Source organism: Geotrypetes seraphini, chromosome 13, assembly GCF_902459505.1.
Source record: "Geotrypetes seraphini chromosome 13, aGeoSer1.1, whole genome shotgun sequence".
Lineage (NCBI taxonomy): Eukaryota > Metazoa > Chordata > Amphibia > Gymnophiona > Dermophiidae > Geotrypetes > Geotrypetes seraphini.
The window spans coordinates 18,986,866-19,008,375 of record NC_047096.1 but is presented as its reverse complement, the minus strand read 5'-3'; the positions used below and the strand labels follow the sequence as shown (position 1 = coordinate 19,008,375).

Genomic DNA, 21,510 nt, shown 5'->3' with positions numbered 1-21,510 from the left:
TGTGCAGGGTTACAACCCCCCAAACCCCCCATAACGCCGGCGCAATGTCTATTAAGTAAACTGGGGGGGTTCCCCAACAAAAACCCCCGTCGGAGCCCCTAAAAACTGTAATTTAGAGCGGCGCGGCAGCGTGCGCTGCGCTCAATTGTCGGTGCACGCTTTTCTCTTTCGCGCTGTTGTCTATGAACCGTTTAAAAGAACAGTCAGAGGTCCTCCCAGGGGAGTAGCTTACACAAAATCTGATTCAGCGAGAAGAAACGTCATATATAAATGTCTTGTTTTCAGAGGTAAAGTGGCTCCTTTGGGAGTGGGCATTTGCAGGCCAAGGTGAGGACAACAGGCCGAGGTCGGAACTGCGAATGGTCTTCTGCCTGCACTGTCTTTATCTTGAGCTGAGACCTCAAGTGCTGGCAACTGGCAAAACTTTGGCAAACAGAATTACCTAGGAGAATTCAGGAAAACTGGAGATGGAGCAAGGCAGTCTTAAGGAACAAGTGGTGCCAGGAAGCGAGAAGCAAGAATCGAGCTCATGAAATATCTGTGAAAGTGGAGTTTTCAACGTTGAGGATGAGGAAAGAGACGAAGGTGGCAAGTCTATAAATTGGCGCCAAGATTTGGGCACACCAATGCCATTCGCTAAGCGCCATTTCTGTAACGCCACTGTAGAATATTAGCATATGTCGGCATTGTTGCACTTAAAGATAGGTGCCGTCAGGTATGTTAAGTCATTGTCCCCCCGATATTCAGTGGGACTTAGGTGGCCAGGAACGGCTTCAGCTGGCTATATCCCATTTTAGCCGGCTATCTCCTGCTGAATATCAAGCTTGCCAGCCAGCCTGGTGACCAGCTATGTTCCACATCACGGCCAATCACTGCCAATTTTTCAGCAGCTGGCTGGCTAAAGCACACAGCCAGATAGACTTGCCAAAAACGTGGGTCTCTGTTTGGCCATTAGCCTTAGCGAGCCAGCCAATAAAAACGGGCTTGGCTGGCTAAGTGCGAGCTGCCGGTCTGCCGATCTGTGCTGGTGACCCCAACATTGAATATTTAGGATCGCTGCCTCCTGCGGTTCAATAGCGGGCCCAGCCAGTTGCAATTGTTGGTTCCTAAGTGTGTCCTGAAGTGCTATAAAGCACTGGTTCCCAACCCTTTCACATCGCCTATTTAACAATTTCCCAAAAACACATGTGACGTCTGCAGCTTGTGCAAAATGCAGCGGTCAGACTTATCTTCGGGTTAAAGAAGTATGATCACGTAACTCCTTATTACCGGCAGTTGCACTGGCTACCCACAGAAGCACGCCTGCATCTGCTTCAAAGTACTATATGGTCTAGCCCCTAAATACATAACAGACCTTTTCACCTTCTCCACCAACAAACACAAGAGAATCTCACACCTGAACTTCGTTTCCCCCCCCCCCCCCAGTCAGAGGTTGCAAATTAAAAAAACACTACGAACACCTTCTCTCACATCAAGCAGCATTATGGGGCAAAGACCTAAAACAATTGCTCTCGCCCTCCAATTACGAGGAATTCAGGAAGCGCCTAAAAACATACCTATTCCTGAAATACCTAGACAACTGACCCGCACTCCACTCTCAACAACTGTTTTCTTGACCTATTTCCCACTCTCTTCTCTCTTCAGGTCACTCATTTTGTACCTCTTGTATTCTTTTGTAAACCGCATAGAACTTCACGGTATTGCGGTATATAAACTGTTATTATTATTATTATTATCCTGGGGGACCACCAGCCAGTCAGGTTTTCAGAATAGCCCTAATGAATATACATGGGGAAGATTTGCTTGCCTGTCACCTCCATTATATGCAAATTTGTCTCATGCATATTCATTAGGGCTATCCTGAAAACCTGACTGGCTGGTGGTCCTCTAGGATAAGGTTAGGAACCAGTGCTTTATAGTACTCTTTATGTCAGTGGTTCCCAACCCTGTCCTGGAGGAACACCAGGCCAATTGGGTTTTCAGGCTAGCCCTAATGAATATGCATGAAGCAAATTTGCATGCCTATCACTTCCATCATATGCAAATCTCTCTCATGCATATTCATTAGGGCTAGCCTGAAAACCCGATTGGCCTGGTGTTCCTCCAGGACAGGGTTGGGAATCACTGCTTTATGTTTCATGTATATCTCAGAAACAGGGCTATGTTTACACCCCCTTGCACTTACCCACTAAGCAATTTTGACATTTATTTTGTAGAATAGCACCTTGCAGTTATCATCTAAGTGCCAATTAGTGATTTCATTTATGCCCATAAATTAGAGTTACCACGTTTAACAATAGAGCAAACCCGGATGCATTGCTCCGCTCTGGTCCACCTCTAGCCCCGCCCCCCAAAAGCCTCATCTCTTTTTTTCCCCCCCGACCTCCAGGCCGCATCTGGCGGGCCTCTTAGCATGCGCGGATGCATGTGATGTCATCCGCGAATGCTTGTCGAAGGCCCTCCAGATGCGGCCGGAGCTTCGGGCTTTCCAAAATCCAGTCATACCGCCAGGTTTTGGAAAGTCCGTCTAGGAACCCAGACAGTCCTCTAAAACAGGGGTCCCCAAAGTCCCTCCTTGAGGGCCGAATCCAGTCGGGTTTTCAGGATTTCCCCAATGAATATGCATGAGATCTATGCGCACGCACTGCTTTCAATGCATATTCGTTGGGGAAATCCTGAAAACCCGACTGGATTCGGCCCTCAAGGAGGGACTTTGGGGACCCCTGCTCTAAAAGATGGACATGTCTGGGTTTTCCTGGACGTCTGGTAACCCTAACATATATGCACCTATTCTATAAACTGGTGTGCATAAATGATGTCTAAATTTAGTCCTATATAAAGATCCCCAATGGGAAAACATATAAATAATATTCAATATCCAATATTTCCCACTAATATTCAACTGTGAATAAGGTAATAACTATACTAATAAGAGAGTTAGCCTCAGTAATGGAGCCTACGCGTAGCCATTCAATGACTGGGGAATTCAGCGTAGCTATACTTGCTCCTTTAATCTCCAATCATTGGCCTCACTCTCATTATCATTAATCAAAATTACTAAAATTTAAATCCTTATTAATCTTTCTTATTTTATTTTTAATATATAAATCCTTAAAACAATCTTCATACACTCCCTATCACTTCCTATCATTCATCCTTATTCACATGTTTGAGACTACACTATCTTTATTTTTTATCTTTATAGAATTTTTCATTTCAACGTTGTGTACTCATTAAATAGTGGCTTATACCAGCCTACATATCAATTAAACAGCACTTGTATTTCATAGCTAAAGCCAATTCATAGCAAACATTAGCTTATCCAAGCCAACTTATCTTTAAAGCAGCATTCAACTTAAGTCAGCACTTGTATTTCACGAATATAGCCAACGTGGCCAGCGTTTCGTGGGCGAAAATTCACGCTCACTGCATCAGGGCCAAGTTATTTTGGAAACAAGATGTGCTCAAAGTGCATTTGGTTAGTGGTCTCCATTACTGAGGCTAACTCTCTTATTAGTATAGTTATTACCTTATTCACAGTTGAATATTAGTGGGAAATATTGGATATTAAATTTAGTCCTATCTCATAAAATTTCCCTTTAGGTTTTCACAACTTGTTACCAGGCTACATATATAAACATACATCTCCAGTGTCTTGGTAATGAGTCATGATATATCACCTATCAAGAAAAGAGCAAAGAAGCTTTTAGGAGCATTCACTATACGAATCCATTTACCTCCCAGTGGGGAGTGTCCAGAAAACCACAAGCATTAGTAAGAGACATCTTTAGAGACCCTTTACATACACACCTTCTCATAGATATACTGCTCATTCTGTCCCAGGGCCTCGGTCTCTCATGCACAACACAGGCAAAGGCCCTCTTAATACACACACACACACGCATACAGGCACACATTATCTCCCTCACATGCCAATGCATTATTAACCTCTGCCGACTTTCACTGTCTCTTTCCCCTCCTCCACACATCTCTTGCTCTCACAAGCCCTCTCTTTCTTCCCAGGGTGATTGCACATTCTCCTGCGTGCCCTGGAGTATTATAATGTTAGTCACATCTCCCACGCCGACGTAGCCTTCTACAGTCAAAACTAATTTCACGCTCACTGTCCAGGACTAACGGTGACAGATGTTTTGCAAAATGAAAGCCCATTAATCTGAGCGTAGAATAATCCATTTTTCTATGGAATGCCTCACTGCGGCTACTCCAGCCGGAGATGTGTCAATCAGGCCGCAAGGAGACCCTCACAAGGGCCTTGCCTGACCACTGGACACAGAAGACCCTAGATGAGAGCAGGGGAAGAAGAGGCGGGCACCTGGACACAGGCAGTAGCCATATTAGGGAAGCAGTGAACCCCAAATTTGATTACAGTTTGCCTTCATGGCTGCTTGTAGCATGTTCTAATCTAATAAGCAGTTTATAATGAAAACATTAGTTGCTTAGATTCTATTCCCTACAGGTCTCACATATCCTCTTCCTGTCCGAGATCACTTCTGCAACTCCCCACCTTCCATTTGGTTCTCTCTAGCTGTTCCTCAGTCATTTCATTCACTCTATACATTCAATCAAATTCAGACAACTTTATTGGCATGACGATTTGTACATGAGCTGCCACAGTAATACATAAATTCTACCACATTTAATAGCCCAGGAAACACTCTGTCTCAAATTTCAGATTCAGGAAACTGAATCAGTATGGCTATTTATATGTATTGCCTAGGGCAGGGGTAGGAAATTCCGGTCCTCGAGAGCCGGAGCCAGGTCAGGTTTTCAGGATATCCACCATGAATATGTATGAGATGGATTTGCATGCACTGCCTCCTTGAGATGCAAATCTATCTCATGCATATTTATCATGGATATCTTGAAAACCTGACCTGGCTCCGGCTCTCGAGGACTGGAATTGCCTATCCCTGGCCTAGGGTTACCAGCCTGAAGAGATGAGGTTTGTGCTGGGCTGGGGGGCAGACACAGGGGTGGAACAGGGCAGGGTCATGCATTCTCTTTTACCAGGTAGAAAATCTGGTAACCCAAGAATTGCCAAAGTACTACCTGAAGTGGTAAAAGGAATGACAAGGGTGATTTGTGCATTCTGATGATGTTCAGTATCAGGTAGGGTTACCATATTTTGGGCTGCAAAACCCCAGACAGGAGGAGGATAGCACAGGAGGGGAAGCTATCATAGCTTGACAGGCAGCCAATGGACAGCTCAGGCACAGCTGAGGGATCCTGCAGCTCACCTATACCCAGAGCAGTCCAACAGCACAGAGATGACAAAAACAGTGACCCCTCCAGATGGGAGGGCGGTCTAGCTGCACATAGGGTTACCATATGGCTCCAGAAAAAGGAGGACGGACTGAGACATTCAGGTTTTACTTCCATTGCTTTCAATAGAAGTAAAGCCCAGATGTCTCTATCTGTCCTCCTTACTTCTATTGCTTTCAGTAGAAGTAATACCCGGATGTTTCAATCCGTCCTCCTTTTTCTGGAGCCATATGGTAACCCTAGCTGCACAGAGACAGAAGTAGAGCAGCTGCAGGTAAGTGGAAACAGGACTTCCAGCCGTCACTGGTCCAGTTCAGCTTCTGTATATGGAGTCAGGAACCAGCTCTCGGGTACTGTTGATGCTTGAGCAACCCCAAGATTGAGTAAGTTCTATGACTGTTTCCATGGAGGGGTTCTTTGGGTAAATGACTTGCCCAAGGTCATAAGGGTTTGAACCTTGGCTTCCCTGATCCTTAGCTCTAACCACTAGGCCATTTCTCTAGTCACAAGTACATACAGGTAATTCACTTTTCCATGATACGCATATGATCTCTGCCCCAGAATCACAGCCACACAAATAGCAGAAGCAAAGTGGGCAGATACTTTTGCAACTATCTACTTTTAGCCTGTTTTCAAAGGGAAACTATCCATTATTTCCTTGAAAATCAGCCAAACGTACACAGATACAAATGTCCCCCTAGGCCTTGCCACTAAAAAGCTTATTGACGTTTACTCATATTAATTTGGGTCTGATGGCAAGATACTGTCTATTTTGCTGCTATAGCTGTTGTTTTTCCTGTTTCTCCTGGGATTAAACATTTTTTTTCTTCCATTATTCATTTTTTTTCTGCTGCTCACTCGTTTCTGGAAGGTCTTTTATTCTGTCTGCCAGCTTTGGGAAATATACATTTCTGACATCTTTTGTATTTTGCACAATACAGGAAAAAATGCATTTCTGTTTCTATTTTTCCAGCTTTACAGTGTACGCATTCTCTGGCATCTTGGGGGATTTCAATTTCCTTCTTGGTTCATTTCTATTATTAATTTGTGGTCACGGATTCTATATTTGGCAAGTTTTGTTTATCCTGCGCAACTACACAACACACAACTTGCACAGAATTCTACCAGTACCAGGAGGTAAGAACATAAGAATAGCCTTACTGGGTGGTCCATCAAGCCCAGCAGCCTGTTCTCAAGGTGGCCAATCAAGGTCCCTAGTACCTGGCCAAAACCCAAGGAGTAGCAACATTCCAGCATCTCAAAGAATAGCCAGATTCTGGAACCCCAATGAGAGCAACATTCCAGAGCTAAGATTGTGATGTCATAATGCCTCATTCCACAGTGCCTCAGAGCCAACCTCATCAGTAATGTTACAATGGCTTAATTGTCCTAAACTTGGCTCACGTAAGAACATAAGACTAGCCATACTGGGTCAGACCAAAGGTCCATCAAACCCAGTAGTCCATTCTCACAGTCCCTAGTACCTGGCCAAAACCCAAGGAGTAACAACATTCCAGCATCTCATAGAATAACAAGATTCTGGAACCCCAATGAGAGCAACATTCCAGAGCAGAGATTGTGCTGTCATAATGCCTCATTCCACAGTACCTCAGAGCCAACCTCATCAGTGATGTTACAATGGCTTACGTAAGAACATAAGAATAGCCATTCTGTGTCAGGCCAATGGTCCCTAGTACCTGGCCAAAACCCAAGAGTAGCAACATTCCATGCTACTGATCCAGGGCAAGCAGAGGCAGTGGTGAGGGCTGGCATACTTCTTCGCCCCGCATCATGCTGCTCATAGCAATAGGAGGAGAACTGCTGCACATTAGGCTGCATTCTCATCTTCTGCTGGACTAGACTACCAGGGATTTATTTTTTTTTTAGGGGGGGGTGTTCAGGGAAGGGGGGTTGAGGGGTCAGGGTGGAGAATTGGGGCCTGAAGGTGCCTTTATGGGGTGGGTAGATTAGCAGTTTAAGGAGTCATCTCAGGGGGTAGCATAGGTTTGGGGATCTGAGAATCATGAGGGTCATCTCAGGAGTTGGGGGAAGTGATTTTGGAAGCATCAGGAGTAAAAAGAAGAACGAGGCACTGCAGATGAACTCTTAGGTGGTATCAAAGCTCCTGCCTTGTGCTCTTTCTAAAAGTCTTCTACACACTTTTTGGCACTGGGCTCAAATAGCTTATAGCTTCATTAACATTCATTTTAATATGCCGTATACTGGTGTCTTATGTATGGGTTCATACAGAATTATCTTCTGCGGGAAACACCTCTCAGCATTGCACACTCGTTAAATTGCATTAAGAGGTCACATTAACCCTGCCCCAACATCTGTGCAAGTTTTCTGCCCATGATCTCAATCAGCCTGAGTTCCTTGCTACCTCTCTCTTTCAGCCCCTCATATAGGGTTACCAGATTTCTTCATTTAAAAAAAGAGCACACATGGCTCCGCCCTAATCTGCCCCCAGCCCCGCCCCCACACAGACCTCGTCTCTTCTTCCCCGAGCTCGAGGCTGCGTCTGGAGAACCTCCCTGCCCGACAAGAGCAGGCAGCGGAGGGCGGGATTAGGGCATTACAGGGCGGGCCTGGAGGAGCGGGTCTAGGGGGGTCTGGCTTTTCCAATTGGAAAATCTGGCAAACCTAGGTGCGGGGAATGAGCGGAGGAGCGGAGAGGAAGGTGCGGTGGGGCGCCACCACCCCCAGGTGCCTCCTACCCTTGCTACTCCTCTGCTGGTGTCTGTATGTACTTGGGTATAGGGGGTGTTTTTTTTTTTTTTTATTTTATATTTATCAAATTTTACATTTTATAAATCAAGTATCCACTTGTACAGAAAGTTGAAGAAAAGCAGAAAAATAATACTCATAGGTAAAATACATAATAATCAACTAAATAAAATAAATGTTTAGCTTAAATTCAGCTCAAGTCCTCAAAATTAGATCCAAGATGGATGAGGCGGACATATTAACAGATGCTGACGAAAATCAAATCAAATATTAGGAAAACAAAGTCCCTTAGCTGAGGAAGGATATCATTTATTCAATTGGACCTCGCTTGATTTCCCTTCATCCAGTCGAGTTCCTGCCAGAAAAGCTGTCAACTGGAATGGCTCAAAGAATACATATTTCTTCATATGGTACTGTATTACACATTTGCAAGGGTGTCGTAGGAAAAAGGTCCCTCCAAGAGATATAACACCTGGCTTCATCAAAAGAAACTCTCGCCTTCTTCTCTGGGTTTCCCGTGCCAAATCTGGGAACATTAATATTTTATGTCCAAGAAATTCTTTCATTTTATTCCTAAAGTACATTCTAAGCAACCAGTTTTTATCTGGTGCAAGGGCCACCGTGAGAAGCAATGTTGCCGGAGATGCTAGCTCTCTGTCCGAAAGTTCCAAGATTGCAGGGTATAGGGGGTGTTTTGAGGATTTGAAGTGGAATATTGGGAACTGGTATTCACTTGGATTAACCACAGCTCCCTTTCATACATGGGTCTCTTTTCCATTTTTACTATCTGCCTGTCTCTTCTCCTACATTTTGGTTTCACTCTGCATGCCTCACCACAATCCTGTGTTCTCCTTGAAGCCTGGTGATTGGAGCTTTATTGGACAAAATTAATTACTGTTTAAGGCCCACATAAGTCTCTTTTCTGCCAGTCAGTGTATTAGCAAAGCATTGTTTCCTGCATACGTTTTCTGTTGCGAGAGATGTGGTTAGTAATTTGGCCTAGTGAGGATGTATGTGTGTGGGTTGGTTGGGTTTTTTTTTTGGGGGGGGGAGAGCAGAGCGGGTTAGAGAGAGTATGAAATAGTGTAATATGCAACTTCAGTTTGGTTAGGATTACCAGATGTCCAGGAAAACCTGGACATGTCCTCTTTTTAGAGGACATGTCCAGGTGTTCAACGGACTTTCCAAAATCGGCACTTTGTCCTGGTTTTGGAAAGCCCCAACGAGCTCCGGCCACATCTGGAGAGCCTCTGAGCACGCGCGCCTGACATCACACGCATCCGCGCATGCTTCAGGCCCGCCAGATGTGGCCTGGGGGTCGGGGAAGAAGAGACGAGGCTTTGTGGGGGCGGGGCTAGGGGCAGAACAGCGCAGGGCTGGAAGCAGCACTGGATGAGGTTGGAGGTAGAAACAAGACAGGTTGGAACGGGGAGGGGCCTTGTGTCTTGCGTCTCAAAATATGGTAATTCTAAGTTTGGTACAATACTGAGTTATTGCATTTATCGCAGGATAATTACTGTTGTTCATTCTTTGCGGGAAGGGGTAAAACGCGGGCCTCACGGACCTGACGGACCTCGCGGATCTAAATCCGCACGTCCTTAAAAATCTGAGGTCCGTGCCGTTTGTAGTTAATTTCTGGCTCTGACAGACCTCGGTGACAATTTAGCGCTCACGGATCCGTCTCAGCTTAGGGAGGGAAAAGTATTAGGATCCGTCAGCGCTAAAATGTCACCGAGGTCTGTCGGAGCCAGAGACTAGTGTTGGAGCGGCTCTAAAACGAATCCTTTAAACTGGTTTCCTGCAGCCCCAGTAAATCGATTCTGACAAACCTCGATGACATTGTAGCGCCGACGGATCCTAATACTTTTCCCTCCCTATGCCGAGACGGATCTGTCAGCGCTAAATTGTCACCGAGGTCTGTCAGAGCCAGAAACTTAACTACAAGCGGCACGGACCTCAGATTTTTAAGGACGTGCGGATTTAGATCTGTCAGGTCCGTCAGGTCCGTGAGGTCTGCATTTTACCCCTTCCCATTCATTAACTCTGTGTATCTGTCTCCTGAGAATGTAGGGGGCAAAAGCCAGAAGGATGCTTGGGAGTACAGGGAGAGGAATGGCCAGCGGAAAAAAAGGAGGCGATAATGCCTACAGAAGCTGACTTTTGACTTTGGAGTCAGAAGGCAGGAGCTCAGTCCAAAACCCCCCTTCCCTGCTCTTTCCATTCATTGTGGCAGTAAATGAGAGGACTGAGGGTAAGCCAAGGGCAGCAACAGTCCTGGTCCTGGACAGATGATAAAAAGGAATTTAATTTACAGAAAGCTAGTTGTGAATTTTGCCTAGTTGAATTTGTCCTTACCAAGTGCCTGATAATTGCAGTAGAGTAACAAAGACTGAGGCCTGAGGATGTAGTTCCAGTTCACAGGATAAATTTATCAAGCGAGCATGCTGAGCCAGATGTGTAAAGGTCATAATTAGTTCTCACTTAAAATCTCATTTGTCTCCCAGTTGCCAGCTTTGTTATAGCTGCTCCTCCTGGATCTCACCAGGAACGTGAGTCAAGAGGACGGCTCAGAGAGGACTGTCACTGCCACTGCCACTGCCAAAGGCCTACATTTCCTTATGACTGAAAAGCCTGAAGATAACCTTAGGGCAGACCTGGGCATTGTTCAGCCCCCGTGCCATATCCGACCCTTTGGCTGTCCCTGACCGGCTCGCATGAGATCAATGACAAATTAGGAATCAAATCTAATTCTCCATCATAAACGCAATACAATATGCATTGGCTTTCCGTCTAAAATCACTTCCTGGTCCCGTGACCCGGAAGTGATTTCAGAGGGGAGCCAGGCCAGTGCGAGCAACAGGCCGGAGAAGTTGCTCATGCTGGAAAATATTTAAAGAGGTAGGGGGATGGGGAGAAGGGAGGGCGCCAGCATAGCGTGGGGAGGCAGAGAGCTGTTGGCACCCCCAACAAGATGGTAGCCGGGACGGTCCACCACCCCCATCAGAAAATAAGAAAAAATATTTCAGACCTCTAAAGCCCCAGTTGGAGAAATCAAATGAATACCTTGGGGTCGATATTCAGCCAGCAGTGCTTGGGGCGATTTGCTGATCGCCACTAGTGTCATGCCCAGAAATTCAATGCTGGGCCATGTCCAGTCATTGGCATTGAATTTCTAGGTTTCGCAAGATATTAAGCACTAAACTGGCTATTGGACACCTCACAAATATAAGGGGGGCTTGAAAAGTTTGGTAAAAAAGCAAGTTAAACAACGTAGTCTCCATCGAGGGCTACACATTTAGTCTACGAGATTACAGGTTTTTTTCGTATCATAGGAAAAATAGCTTACGAAAAAACTGGAAACCTGCCGGACTAAGGGGCAGAATCTAAAAACGAGGTCCCGACTGGAGGCGGAAGTAGGCGTCCTACTGCTATCTAACCTGCCCGTTCAGAGCGCTGCCGCCACTGCTGTTTTGAGAGGCCTCGGAGGTACGGTACATCAGTATCACGGTGGGAGGGTTGGTGGGGGTTCTGCTGCACAAGAGGATGGGAGGGAGGAATAGAAAGATGCTGCACAAGGAGATGGGTGAGAGGGGAGGAAAGATGCTGCACATGGGGATGGGGTGGGGGGGAGAAAGGAAACAGGAAACAGGAAGAACTGGGGTGGAGGAGAGGAAGAGAGAGATGATTGTTGTACATGAAAAAAATAAGACATCCCCCCAAAAATAAGCCATAATGCATTTTTCTGACCCAAAATTAATATGACACTGTCTTATTTTCAGGGAAACATGTTTCCACATCCTCTAGCAACACATTCCAGAGCTTAACTATTCTCTGAGTGAAAATATTATTTCCTCCTTTTGATTTTAAAAGTATTACTCTAACTTCATCGAGTGTCCCCCCTAGTCTATGTAAATTTTGATGCAGTAAAAAAATCGATCCACTTGTACCCATTCTTCGCCACTCAGGTAGAAGAAATATTTTTTTCCAGTTTGTTTCAAATTTAATACTTAGTAATTTAATTGCAAGCCTCCTAGCCCTAGTATTTCTGGAAAGTAAACAAGCAAATCTCTAAAGCAAACTCTATGACCTTACCACCACCAGCCCTTCTCTTGAAAACTTTGGGGACCTCTGCCTTAGTGCGTTTGTCACCATGTGTCAAATACATATGCCTGTATTTTTCTGTATAAAGAAACTCTGAAATACAGCAGAGCAGAGCAGAGCACAAAACCAGGAAAGAGTAATAAAATTATTTGTCTTAGAGAAATGGCCAGAAAATAGAATCGATCTACAAATAACAGGATATCACTAATCCAAAGAATTATATTAGGAGCTGGGTCAACAGTAACATTAACAATCTGCTCTGTAGCTTCCTCAATAAACAAACCCCACAATTCCTTAGGAAAATAAATGCCTGTCCAGAATTCAAATCAGGGCCCTCCTCAGGCACTGAACCATCTTATAGCTCCAATTACTGGCAAGTGAAAACACTCCCTCAGGCAAAATTTGACTATTTGGCTCTTTGGCCTGAACCTTAAATTACTGCAAACTGAAACCAGAATGTTGCTAAGTGGAAGGAGGGGCTGAACTATTAAATTTATGTATTGGTCTATAGCTGTAAGGCACAGATAAACAGCTTCAGGCAGAAAGATAGTAAAACAAGGAGATGGTTTCAGTTCTACGTTCTTTAACATCTAAATCAATGATCTACTTTGCTGCTGGAGAAATCATAAGCCCCCCGAACTTGGAAAAATCAATGGCAAGTACATGACCTGGCCATTTTATTCCAAACTCTAAAAGGACTACAAAAGAACATAAACTTCCTATGAACCTACTACTTGTCCTACAGGTGAAGATAGTGAAGATAATTTTAAACACTAAAAACAAAAATCCTCCCAGAAATTCTATTTTTACTTGAAGAACCAAGAAGGCAGGCGCCTCACAGACCAATATTGTGGATTGGGACCCCCAAATGGAGTCATATCGTGGATGGGGTTCACAGAAATATGGTTTTTCCCTCTCTCTCTAGTCCTCCCTTGTGATGACTGGTCAGCAGTTACAGTGAGAATGGGACCTGTCAATGAATTCTCCTGTTAAACTGGAAATCTATGCAAAATACTGTGATCTGTGGGTACACACTGACATAGGGTAGGGTTACCATATCGCTCCAGAAAAAGGAGGACGGATTGAGATATTCGGGTTTTACTTCCATTGAAAGCAATGGAAGTAACGAGGACAGAAAGAGACATCTGGGCATTACTTCCATTGAATGCAACAGAAGTAAAACCCAGATGTCTTAATCCATCCTCCTTTTTCTGGAGCTATAAGGTAACTCTAACATAAGGTCCTACACCGTTGGACCTGTTGACACCACCACCATTAGATTAGATTAAATTAGATTATTAAAGAAATGACAATTTTGCATGAGGTAAAACTCTTTATAGTTTATAAATCTTTCCTTTTGGCTAAATCTTAATAATAATATTGTCATTTATAGCTAAAGAGACATATGATCATGAAACGGTTTTATTTTACTTTTGTGATTATGATAAACATACCGAGGGCCTCATAATAGGACCTGGCGAGCCACATGTGGCCCCCGGGCCGCGAGTTTGAGACCACTGGCCTATATGATGCTGGAGCTGTACCATACACAGCCTTGTAACAGAAACAGCCTAGTTTAAACAATTCCAGAATTTTACTTTAATTTTAAAAATTCCCTTCATAAGTATACACTAGAATAGATGACATGTGCATCGCGTACGCAAGAGTCTGTCAATATTATGAGCGTCTGTGTGCGTAAAGATACAACCGCCCGGAACAAGCGTCATTCTTTGACGTGATTGGTCCTTGAAAACTTAACGGCAAGTAATTTTATTTTTATTTTTTATGCAGTAGTTATCCCAATTTCAGCAACAAAGCAATCGAGGCTTTGTTACTGTTTGGTTCTCCTTCTCGTTGCAAACTTGGATTTTCAGCTCTGACAGAAATTAAGGGGTCCTTTCATCAAGCTGCGGTAGGGGTTTAACGTGCGTAATACCGTGCGTTAAACCGCCTGCATTGAGCAGGCATTAGTTTTTTTAGCCGGCCGCGGGGGTTAGCGCGTGATGAAATGTCCGACGCGCTAACCCCGCTAGCGCGGCTTGATAAAAGGACCCCTAAATTGAAAAAAAGGAGAACTGCAGAAGGCAGATGATAAAATGCGTGTTTGCTTGTCGACTATCGAGCTGCATTTTGAGTTAATTTGGGCTCAAAAACAAGCACATCCATCGCATTGATTAGCAATTCTATTCTATCTACTTTACCCCCCCTCTTCCCCCTTTACAAAGCCGCACTAGTGTTTTTAGTACCAGCCGGGGCGGTAATAGGGGGTTAATTTCATTGTTGTTACAATTACCCATATAGAGCTTAAAGAACTTTCAATAAATAATTATCAAATTTAATTTTTTGGTTTTTCAATTTTATAATTTCAATTATAATGTGCCGCAAAAAATGTTTGCTCCGTTTAGTGTGCCAGAGCTAAAAAAAAAAAAAAAGTTTGAGAGACACTGATATAGACAGAAACAAAAAAAAGATGCAACATAATTGAAGAAAACTGAAATGTAATGAAATGACAGAAATACATTTTTCCATGCACACTCTTACTATAGTCTAGGTCCACTGACAGGTGGATTAGAGTCTATAAATTATTCCACTACTAAAACAATCTGGTGCTTAGAGGTGTCACCCTGAGTATCTGATTTATATATACTTGTCATATGCTAGAAGGCAGTGGATTCCATCCAGTCGTGTAAATGCTGTCTCCCATCTTGTCCTTATATGAATCTTTGCATTTAATATGATGCATATCACTATATCCAAAAGAAAACCTTCCCACTTTCTCCCCAGTGATTTCAGGGAATATTTTAAACACAACTTTTGTGCAGTTTTGCAGACTGGGAAGTAGTTAAAAAGAAAAGATTTATCATGTTGTCTCCGCACGCTGTTCTCACTCTGTTCAGAGTCATGAGCGTGATGCGGATAAATGATGTCCCCTGGTTTCCATGTAGTTTCTGCTACAGCTCTGCTTTCTATATCAGACATAAATCAATGTGTGTCCAGCAGGCCGTGCATTCAGACAACACTGGCACCGCAATCTATCCAAAGCAGCACCTTCCAGATACCGCATGTCAAGAAGCCAGAGGGTAATCCGCGTCTCATCTTCCCATTTGGGGGGAAGGTAAGAGGGGTAGAAAGACTCTTCTTAGAATCCTAGAAATATTAGAGCCCCCTCCTCCTCCAATTATTACATTACATTACAGATTTCTATTCCGCCATTACCTTTCGGTTCAAAGCGGATTACAAAAAGAGTTATGGAAGAAGAGTTACAACGTTAGATCAGAGAAGGTTTCCAAGAGAGGGAAAAGTAGGATAAGAACATAAGAACATAAGCAGTGCCTCCGCCGGGTCAGACCATAGGTCCATCCTGCCCAGCAGTCTGCTCCCGCGGCGGCCCAAACAAGTCACGACCTGTCTGAATCTCCAGAAGGGGCTCCCTTGCCACCTTGGTTTCTCATTGAAGTCCTATCTTCCCATCGAAGTCCTAACCCTCCGGTCTTGCACATGCACGACCTGGTTGGGTTTCTATACTTATTACCTGGTTAGCTTTCTATACTCTTCAAGAAATCCCTTAATAAAGCTTAATACCATGATAAAGCTTAACCCCCCTCTTACCATCCCCTCCCTAACCCCAGGATCTGGGGTTAGGGAGGGGATGGTAAGAGGGGGGTTAAGCTTTATCATGGTATTAAGCTTTATTAAGGGATTTCTTGAAGAGTATAGTTTTTATTTCCTTTCTGAACATCTTGTAGTCTGGGGTTGTTGTCAATAGGTTGGAGACTTGGTTGTCTATCTTCGCTGCCTGAGTGGTCAGTAGTCCGTTGTATAGTTTTTTCCGTTTTACTTCTTTGATTGGGGGGTAAGTGAATGGGGTGTGTGTTTTTCTATGCCTGGTAGAGGTGGTTTGGATGAGGCGGTCATTTAAGTAGGTTGGGCTGTCTCCACTTATAGTTTTAAATAGTATACAGTAGAATTTAAATTGTATTCTTTCCTGGATTGGAAGCCAATGAGAATTGATGAATGCCTCAGTAATGTGATCATGTTTTTTCAATGAATAGACGAGTCTCAGAAAAATTCTCCTAACCTCTCTCAAACAAATCCCAGATGAAAGGATTCATAAGGATTAATTCTGGGTTTTCCAAACCTGTCCTAGGACACCATGAAGGTACATGAAATAAATATTCATAGGTTGGAGACGTGAGTGGGTGTAAATGTATCTCGTACAGATTCACATATCTTGAAGACCTGACTGTGGAGTCACCAAGGCAAGTTTAAGAAGCCCTGGCTTAACCAGCGTTGGACCCAACCCATCTCAGTTCTCCCTGCCTAAAAGAGATCCTTCATTTACAAAATCATGTTGCATCTAAGATATAAAAGTGCCGGGTTTTGAAAAGCCGTCCGGACGCCCAGACAGCCCTCTGAAGAGAGCACATCTCCGGGTAAATCTGGACCTCTGGTAACCCAGCTAACAGAGAGGAGAAGTCTTTTTTGTTTATTTTGTTTACACTGCAGAGCTGGCATAGGGCTGGCGAGGGCAAAGGGGGCTGGGGTGGGTGAAGAGGCTACAAAAATAAACCCGCCAGGACGTTTGGAAAAAACACACTGTTGGACGGGACAAGTGAATCGAATTGAATCAGAAAAAAATCAATTCAATAGGCCAAATCAAATCGAAAAAGTTTTCCCTGAATCGGGCAGCACTAATCCAGACATGGCCCCGAGCTTGGGGGAGGAGCCATGCGGTTTGCGAAGGGGTGGGGGGCTGAGGGTGAATTGAAGCAGGCTGGGGCTGAGGGTGTGGCAGGGCCAAATGTCATTTAAAAAAAAAAAATCTGGTAGCCCTATAATTGCCCATGGTTTCAACAACTTTAAATCTAGAAATTCAATGCTGGAATCCGGACATGAATTTCTAGGTATAACACCATTGGTGGCCAGCAAAATCCCAGCTAAATACTGATTCTCATTGTCTTTATTAAACATATTTTACATACACTGTACCCTGGCCAGACTCAAGTGTGTCTGGTGGTGCACCCAATCCTTGAGAGTGAGGCAGGAGCATTTGGGGCTGACATTTAGGAATCGCCATGGAGGAAATAAGTTTTCAACCCTTGAAGCTGGTGAGAGCTCTATCTCACCTGCCTGCACTCTCTTCTGTAGGGTGAGATGTTAACCAAGCAAAGGCAAATTTTACTATTGTTCATATAAATATATTGCATGTAAAAATCTAATACGACTTCCTTCAAAAATTCATGTTCTGTACCCAAGTGCTCCCAATCCACACTGCACATGCAAGCAAGCTCTCTGGAAAATAACAAGTCTCTCAACAAAGCTACAGCTAAGCCTAGAAAATTAATGAACCAGAATCCAGCAGTTTACAGACTCCCTGTTCTGCATGCTGCACGCATAGCCATGAAAGTACGTGCCTGAGACAGAGGGAGTAATGGGGCAACATTCACAACGCGTGTCTGTTCATCACCTATTCTCACCTCCCCACCCTGATCCTGGACTTTGACTGGAATCTGTCTATCCATGGTGAAAACCTTGCTAGCAGGTTTCCAAAGCTTCTCGGATTCTGCTTAAACAGCAGTGTGGTAGAGACTTTGAGAAGCATGAATACAGGCAGTCCCCGAGTTACAGACGCCCGACTTAAGTACGACTCTTACTTAAGAACGCAGTTGATTTCACTGAGCAGTATTTCCAGTGGCATAGACTCCTACACTTCTCCTGTAGAGGAATCAGGAATGATGCTTGGACACATTAAGAACAGTGTGTGGTTGTGCATACTGTACCTTAGAGCAGTGCTCTTCAACCTTTTTGCACCTATGGACCGGCGGAAATGGAGGAATTGTTTTGTGGACTGGCAGTTGAGGAGCACTGATGTGGACTCGTGCCGCTACTGGACTGCCAAGGGAGATGGGGGGGGGGCAGAGGGTGATTTTTCCAATTAGGAGGCTACAAATGTTTTCTTTAAAGCAGTTTTCCAGGCACGCCACAGGCGGCATGGAGTTCAGCAGATTTTGAGTGGAATCTGGGTGCTGATTGGTCACAAGAGGATTGAATGTTCTTTTAGTCAGATGTCGATCATTTTGGGATTGGAAGAGGGGTGCAGGTTTTCCACTTTTTTTTGGACCTGAAGGAAAAGGAGATAGAAGGGTATAGAGGATTACTATACAGGTCCTGGACCTGATGGGCCACCGCATGAGCGGACTGCTGGGTATGATGGACCTCTGGTTTGACCCAGCAGAGTCATTACTTATGTTCTTATGTTCATTGGTCTTTCATTGCTGGAGTAGTAGTCCTGGGACTCACTGAGGGCTAGGTGGATCTCGGGAAGAACCGTCAAGGATATTTTTTTGAGAGATGGAAGAGCAGAGAGAGGTAGGGTCCTTCCCACCTCAAGTGCTAGGTGCAAAGTGTAACTTTGGGAGAGCATAGTCCTGTCTGTCTGCATGGCTGTCGATCAGTCCGGTCTGTTCACTTGTCTGGGGAGTCTCTGGTCTCCAGCCCGCACGATCGGGGCCCCACCTTCCTGAGAGATGCACTTGAGTGGCGGGGGACCCGCTTCTCCTCCTCAGCCTACCTGGGGGCTCGGGAGGTTGCGTCTCACTTTCTCTCTGTCTTGTTGATCCGGTTCCATGCCACGTGTTGCATCAGCGGGACCTTCATTACTTTTGGCCGGGTCTGGGAGCGGGGGGACCTTCCACTCCTTCCGGGGAGGACCGAGAGGAGAGCGCAGGCCGGGGCAGCGGTGGCTCTCTGTGCATTCACAGCGGCTGTCTTCGGGCAGCGCCGTCGGCGGACTCACTGCGTGGTGCCTGCTTCGCACGCCTCCAGCTCTTTAGTGGCCTTTGACCCAGAGTTGCCCATCGGCCACCGCGCCAGGTTCGCACAAGCTCCCCGTTGGCGGCCCCGGCACTGCCTGGAGGTGTTAGCGGACAGCTGCACTGGTGTTTTTGCCTGGGTGGTCCGCGAGGCGTTTGCAGTGAGCCACCTTTTTTCCTCTATGCTTGTGGGGGACGCTGGTCCTTCGCGGACCGGCGGGAGATTTTTGCGGACCGGCACCAGTCCACGGAGCGGTGGTTGAAGAACACTGCTATAGATAGTCAGTCGGTTCTGGCACCTCTCCTCTTCCCCAGTGTACCGCGGCACACCTGAAATCTCGGGAGGCACACTGGTGTGCCACGGCACACAATTTGCGATACACTGAACTAGACTAACATAAAACGAAAGGAAGATGGGGAGGAAATACAATTAATATAGGATAGAAAACAATTAAGGAGAGAACATTAGGAAAGGGAACGGTGTATTTTGTTTCTTTTAAAAGGTTGACTGATAGAAACTAGAGGAAGATTTAAATGGTAAATGCATCTTTAAATAAATGGCTTGCTTCGTAACGATTGTTATTTACGTCATGTCTCTCAGGTGTGGTCTCTATAGGTCTCTGAATATGGCTTCATATAGTTTATACCTAGGTGCGTGTTGTTCTCTGTTGCACCTATATTTGTGTATGTACCATCTATACAGTATGATTTACCTTTGTTAATTTTACATGCAAAAATTTTTCAATAAAAAAAGATTTAAAATGAAAATGCAACAGAGACCCAGAGGACTTCCTTACCTTTTCCGCTGACTGTGACGTTCCAAAGAATATAGGAATAAAAGCAAGCCAGACAATGCACGTGGTATACATGGTGAAGCCAATAGGCTTGGCTTCATTAAAAGTCTCTGGAACTCCCCGGGTCTTTATGGCATAGACAGTACAGGTTACCATTAACAGCATGCTGTATCCAATCAAGCAGATCAGGGATAGGTCAGAAATATCACACTTCAGCATCCCCCGGGCAAACTGGGGGTCAGTAGTCCTCTGGTCCTCATAGTCGGTGATCGAGTGGGAAGGGTCAACAATAAACCAGATGCAAACTCCCATCAGCTGTAGAGAGATGAGGCTAAAGGTGATTACCAATTGGGAGGCGGGGCTGATGAAGCGCGGCGCGCTCACTGATTTTTTACCCTGTTCAAAGATCCGATAAATCCGATTGGTTTTGGTCAACAAGGCAGCATAGCTGATGCTCATCCCCAGCCCGAGGAAGATGCGCCGCAAGGAGCAAATGCCCACGTCGGGCTTGGCGATCATCAGGAAGGTGGTGGCATAGCAGAGGAAAATGCCGGTGAGGAGCACGTAGCTGAGTTCGCGGCCTGATGCCTTGACAATGGGCGTGTCATTGTAGCGCACAAAGGTAATCACAACAAAAAGCGTGGCGATGATGCCAATAATGGCAATGAAGACGGGCAGCACAGCCCAGGGCGAGCTCCACTCCAGCTTGACGATAGGGATGGGGCCGCAGGCCGTGTGGTTGGCATTGGGCCGCATGCTGGAAGAACACCTTTTGCAGGTGTACTTGTCCAGCTGGAAGGTGTAGCCCTCACAGCGCACGCAGTGCCAGCAGCATGGAATGCCCCTCACGATCTTTGTACGTTCCCCGGGATTGCAGGGCTGGCTGCAGATGGAGACGGGGGGTTGCTGAGGCCCCCCTCCTGTCCAGTGCATGCGGTCAATCTGGAGAAAGACAGAAGCAAGAGCATCTTCAGAGAACGGCTAGAATAGTGTTTGTCAAGTCTCTTTGGGCCTGTGTTCCCATGACTGCAGCCAAATAGAATTGGGTGACACCCACTCCCTTCGATCCCCCACCCCGGAGATGCATGAATAATGATGTTCCTATGGAGAGCTCAGCCAATTCGCAACCCCAAACGCGAGTTCTGTGACCCAATTTGGGATCCCAACCCATAGTTTGGGATGCTCTGGCTAGAATACATGAAGAAGAAACATGTGAAACGGGAAACCAAGTACACAGCCCTCTCCCACTAATATGGGCCAACTGGAAATATTAATTATGAATTAACTAGTGGGTGTCCAGCCCAATAGTGTTAATTTTCTTTAGTTTCCTGGGTTGTTTATATGAATTGTCATTTTATTTTGTTTGTTTCCTTACGGAGCAATGTTGGAAAAAGTCACGCTCTTTTGTGAAGAGAATGCCTAGGAAAGACCTCAAAGTTTGCCTGTCACTTGGGAAGATAAACGACATTGACATTTGCAAGATTGTTTCAAACTAATTCAAATTCCTATTAATAGGGAAAGGGATTGGAATACTGCCTTTTTGTAGTTATACGGTGACGGGACAATCGCGCGCCAGACACCAGCGCGCCGACAATCGAGCGCTGACAGTTCAGCGCAAGACACAAGTGCACTGTGTGAAAACTTAGTTTTAAAGAGCTCCGTCGGAGGGGTGGGGGGAACCCTTCCCCACTTTACTGCATACTGCTTGTGCTGCCGTGGGGGGGGGGGGTGCAACCCCCCACATTATAGAGAAAACGGAACTTTTCCTGAAAAAAATCGGAAAAAGTTCAGTT

General features: G+C 45.2%; 1 protein-coding gene across 2 annotated transcripts in view; it reads right to left on the bottom strand.

The window, feature by feature from the left end:
• The window catches only part of GRM4 (glutamate metabotropic receptor 4), a 227,936-nt gene that overhangs the window by 30,363 nt on the left and 176,063 nt on the right, over positions 1 to 21,510 (bottom strand). For both annotated transcript variants that reach the window (XM_033918406.1, XM_033918407.1), the window contains exon 10: positions 19,721 to 20,659. In XM_033918406.1, the coding sequence (XP_033774297.1) occupies positions 19,721 to 20,659 (939 nt within the window). The remainder of the gene's footprint in view (positions 1 to 19,720; positions 20,660 to 21,510) is intronic.